The following is a 5,234-nucleotide window of genomic DNA, read 5'->3' on the forward strand; positions in this document are numbered from 1 at the left end:
TTATAGACAAATATATAATTACCATGTAAAAATCCACACAATGGGCATGACTTTTATGGTGAAATTATTTTTTAGCACACAAATTAAAGATGATTAAAATTTTCCCTCACACAAGATATTCTATTTATCATAAATACTTATAGTGACTAGGGTTAAATCCTAATAGATTAATATATATTTCTATTGTGCGATACAAAATAAAGTTTAGCCATTTAGAAACATATTGCCCTTGCTTCCTCACGTTTCCTCTCCCTCCTCTCCCAACCCTAACCCGCCCCCGCGCGCCGGCGCCGCACCGCCGCCGCCGGGGCGCCCACCAGCCTCCACCCCCTCCATCCCCCTCATGCGATCTCCTCTCCGCTGCCGCTGCCGGGAGCATCGCCAGGCAAAGCCTGGACGGTGTGGTGGCGGCGGAGGACGTCCCTCCTGGCGCCGAGTTGACGGTGCTCATCGTCTCTTCTCATGGCGTCGGTGCAGCAAGGGGACAGCGGCAACAGCGAATCCGGTGGTCCAAGATGCAGCGGCAGATCCATTCAATCTGATCCGGTCCCCATGGAGCTCAGGAGGAGGGGATGAGCGGGCTCCTGCGGGCAGCGGCGTGCGGTCCTCGTTTGTGTCCCTTCCACTTCACGAGGGCGCCTGGAGTTTCTACTCTAGGCATGGCGGTGGTGGTCTTCTCTTTCGCCGGAGGGGATCGGCTAGTTCTGTGGCTAGCCTTGGCGGATCTCGCGATCCGTCGTCTAGCTCCCGATGGTGAGGCGTAGCTGCCGGTAAAAGCCTGCCCTGACTTCGGTCATGGCAGATGATGGCGGCGCATGTTCGTCGTTACCTTGTCAAAGGCATTGTCTTTGCAGTCTGCGTTCTTCGCATGGGCTACTCCAGGGGAAACCCTAGACCCGGGTCTCCCGGATCGAACGATGGCGGCGTGCAGCGCCGTTCTACCTGTTGGGGGCATCGTTTTTGGAGCAGACAATAGATGGTGGTGGTGCTGAGGTGGAGCGGTGTTCTTTGCTGTGTCGGCGTCGTCGAGTCTCCGTGCATGGTGCAGTGGTGTCTCGGAGACAGACGTAGTGTGATGGACGCGCGCAGGATGGTGGTGTCGTCTGGCGCCGTGGCGGGATCGATGGCAGACCTGGCAAGGTCAATGCGACGATCCCTCTTGAAGATGGAGTCGAGGAAGACGGCGGTAGCAGCTTCTGTGGCGTGTGCGTTGGCGTGCGCTGAGAGTTTGCTTGAGTGGATGTGCTTCTCATCTGCTATTGCGACTTGGGAAGGTATTTGGTTTTTTGGATGATATGAGTTGGTGTATTGTCGCCCCCTTCATCTCACTGTAGGTTTAGCGAGGTGGCTTCGAGTTTGATCTTTTGTATTGCTTCTTGTAAGATATTGTGAATAATCTAATAAAAAACCGTGTGCATTTCTTGGATGCAGAAGCTAGGGTGATATTTTCCCATTTCAAAAAAAAAAGAGGTCGATTGACATCCATTATGCGACATATATGAAGGAGCTCTTCAGGTTCATATACTATGATAAAGGAGTGAGGAGTCCAAGTCAAAGCAAACTTACGGCTTGTTTCTCCATCACGGCTGACGCTCGCCTCAAAGCAGCATCACGGATGACGCACGATGTTTCCCTCCCCGTCCATGTGCCAAACACGACCACTATATATACAGTTCCCCCTGCTGTGAGATTAATCCCACAACTACACAACGGAACACAATCCAAAACGATCTCAGCCTTCACGATACACAGATACGTCTAGATCTTGCACCATGGCCGGCGGAAACGACCTGAAGCTGCTCGGCACATGGGCAAGCCCATTCGCCATCAGGGTGAAATTCGCGCTCGCTCTCAAGGGCCTGACCTACGAGTACGCCGAGGAGGACCTTGCCAGCAAGAGCGAGCTCCTGCTTAGCTCCAACCCGGTGCACAAGAAGATACCGGTGCTCATCCACAACGGCATGCCGGTCTGCGAGTCCAACGTCATCGTGGAGTACGTCGACGAGGCGTTCGCCGGCCCGTCCATCCTCTCCGCCGACCCGTACGAGCGAGCCACTGCTCGCTTCTGGGCCGCCTACGTCGACGACAAGGTATACCTTTCGCTCTGTATTTCACGTCTGTCACTACACGTCTACACATCATCATTTCTGATCACTATGAGTATGATGTGCGGGTGCGCAGCTCTTGGCATCGTGGGCCACGATGTTGTTCAGGGGGAAGACGGAGGAGGAGAAATCTGATGGGAAGAAGGCTTTGTTCGCGGCATTGGAGACCCTGGAGGAGGCCCTGGCGAAGTGCTCCGACGGGAAGGCGTTCTTCGGCGGGGCAAGCGTCGGGCTCGTGGACCTGGCGCTGGGAAGCCAGCTCTCGTGGCTCAAGGCGGCGGAGGTGATGTCCGGTGAGACATTCATTGGCGGCGACAAGACCCCACTCCTTGCTGCGTGGATGGCGCGCTTCAGCAAGCTCGACGTTGCGAAGGCGGCGTTGCCGGACGTGGACAGGGTGGTTGAGTTCGCTAAGATGAGGCAGGCCCGGATGGCTGCGGCGCCGAACAACTAATCAAACCAACTGAAAAAGCCTATTTACTGCACAATAAAATAGTCTCAATAATTGTTGTCTGTGCCAGCTTGACATCATAATCCGCACATTTCTACAACTAGATTTATTTTTATATTTTGCTTGAATTCCAGTTTATGCCCCCTAAGTGATTTCATTTCTGTTTAAAACTTTCAGACGGTGTGTATTATTGTAAGATGATTGTAAGAAACTTTCAGTAATGGTGCTAACAATGCATACTGAGATTAGATGGTCAAATCTACTTATGCTCTAAGTTACAGATAAGTGTTGAAATTGTTTAAACTTGTGTCCAAATAGAGTTTAGCCAAAATTAACTTTTGCAATATAATATATTTGCAACTAGACATATTTGTTTATTCCATTTTCCAACACAACAGATGTTCGTGTCATGTGCAAAATTCAATTGTGCATTTGAAGTTCAATGGGAGCTGAAATTGAACAAAAAAACTTAGTTATTCCGGTTAGTATTGTACACCGGTGCACTTTCCGCTATAGTAGTGTATTTCAACACTGGACTTAATTGCGTACATTTTAAGTATATAAAAATTTCTCAAATTCAAATATCATATTCTAAATCAGCAATAGGGCCGAAGTAACAATTTTATGGTCAACAGTTCCACAAAGAGGTGTCACAAACACTACAGGTATTACTATTTTGGATAAAGTCCATGAACACAATTCTAACAAGAATCCACATTCCGATGCGAAATTGTTTAGTTGGCCACATTATATTGTTTTCTTCTTTTCATTGTGTTTTACATCTTGAATGGCTATGCCTTTGTTGTGTCCCCGTGTTTCAAGCCTGTGAAAAGACACTTGAAAATGTAACAGGAGCAATTAAAATTCAAAACAAATTTTACAAAATAAGGGAACGGAATAATGGCTCCATATGCCATTCCACCGGCGTATAAGTCAAACCCTCTACTCCAGGAACAGCTCGTGGAGATCCTTCTCCGGCCAATGCCCGTCATCGTCCGCACTACGATCGCTGCAGCGGGCGACAAGCAAGAAGTAGAGTGCAAGGCCCATGGCAATGCCGGTGAGCACCCATAGGACAACCCTAAGAGCCTGGCTCGACGCCGCGCTCGCAACTTGCAGCGCGGTGTTGCTTTCCCATGCAAGTGATGACGCGTGAAGCACACGTCCGTTGGGAACCCCAAGAGGAAGGTGTGATGCGTACAGCAGCAAGTTTCCCTCAGTAAGAAACCAAGGTTATCGAACCAGTAGGAGATGAAGGCCACGTGAAGGTTGTTGGTGGAGGAGTGTAGTGCGGCGCAACACCAGGGATTCCGGCGCCAACGTGGAACCTGCACAACACAATCACAATACTTTGCCCAACTTAACAGTGAGGTTGTCAATCTCACCGGCTTGCTGTAAAGAAATGATTAAACGTATGGTGTGGAGAATGATGTTTGCTTGCGATGAACAACAGAGAACAGAGATTGCAGTAGATTGTATTTCAGATGTAAAACAATGGACCGGGGTCCACAGGGTGTCTCTCCAATAAGATAAATAGCATGTTGGGTGAACAAATTACAGTTGGGCAATTAACAAATAGAGATGCACATACATATATCATGATGACTACTATGAGATTTAATTAGGGTATTACGACAAAGAACATAGACCGCTATCCAGCATGCATCTATGCCTAAAAAGTCCACCTTCGGGTTAGCTGTCGTCGTGGTGAACAGACAGATGTCATATGATGGCTTAAGTTGGGGCCGAATGGGCGCTAGAGGATTCGGGGGAGGGTTTGTTGATTAGATTGGATGAACTTCCGGGTGCTTTCCTCAAGACTTAGCCTAAGCCAGAGGTAGAAGAAGAGAGAACAAGGAAGAACTCTGCTCTAGATCTATTTCTTCATTGATAGAACAAGGTTACAGGTTTGTGCATACAAGATAGCTTATGAATCGTACGTACCCGCGATGGGGGTGTGCCCCTCTCCTTATATAGGGGAGAGGGTGGCTTACAGGGGAAGAAACCCTAATGGCATCTTTGAACAGACAAACTACTTTACAAAGTTACTTTAATCATAGGTGACGCCGGTATCTTCTTTAATCAGGGAGGCTGACGTCCTCCGGTTGCTTTTGGCGTCACCTTCTTCTTTGGCGTCAGGGCTTCGTTTAAAGCTACTTTGCTTAGGTCACCCTTGTCCTCTAGCTCTCGAGAGAATCTTTGACCAGTCCTGCCAACGTGCTACAGTGCACCTCTTACCGGCAGTCCGGCGTCTTCTTAGCCCATACCGGTATGCCTCTCTTTGGGGATACCGGTATAGATTTACTTTGCCAAACATTTAACTTTGCTCTCCAGAATGAATATCAAACCGGTATCTTGACGGCTCAAACCATCCGGTTTGGCATGCCTTTGGCATACCGGGGGTCATCCCCCCAACATTAGTCCCCGAAGCTGGTATAGTCCGGTGGATTTTATCCGACGGACCATGCCAGTTTCCCATATTACAAGGTACCGGTTTAGTCATTCCGGCACCCTGCTCAGCTCTTCCGGCGTGTTTGCCTTAGCTTCTTTCTGTTACCCTCCGGACTCTTCCGGTATCTTATGACATTAAACTCCTCCTCGGTGAAGTCGAGAATTTCTCGGGTACAGTGCCTGTCAGAGACATGCGCACCGTGATCTCGACGCGCCGATGCCGGGGT

General features: G+C 49.2%; 1 protein-coding gene across 1 annotated transcript; it reads left to right on the plus strand.

The window, feature by feature from the left end:
* Window positions 1–1,713: 1,713 nt before the first annotated feature.
* Window positions 1,714–2,814, plus strand: LOC124665265 (probable glutathione S-transferase GSTU6). The gene is made up of 2 exons (XM_047202685.1): window positions 1,714–2,090; window positions 2,182–2,814. The coding sequence occupies exons 1-2, from the start codon at window positions 1,773–1,775 to the stop codon at window positions 2,557–2,559; spliced, it is 696 nt and encodes a 231-aa protein (XP_047058641.1). The 5' UTR covers window positions 1,714–1,772; the 3' UTR covers window positions 2,560–2,814.
* Window positions 2,815–5,234: the final 2,420 nt, after the last annotated feature.

The sequence above is a fragment of the Lolium rigidum genome, chromosome 6 (assembly GCF_022539505.1).
Source record: "Lolium rigidum isolate FL_2022 chromosome 6, APGP_CSIRO_Lrig_0.1, whole genome shotgun sequence".
NCBI lineage: Eukaryota > Viridiplantae > Streptophyta > Magnoliopsida > Poales > Poaceae > Lolium > Lolium rigidum.

Bases quoted from the DNA above. Each gene is read 5' to 3' on its own strand.
- LOC124665265 (XM_047202685.1), top strand. From the start codon at position 1,773: ATGGCCGGCGGAAACGACCTGAAGCTGCTCGGCACATGGGCAAGCCCA. The intron at 2,091-2,181 runs GTATACCTTTCG...GCGGGTGCGCAG, and splicing joins CCGCCTACGTCGACGACAAG to CTCTTGGCATCGTGGGCCAC.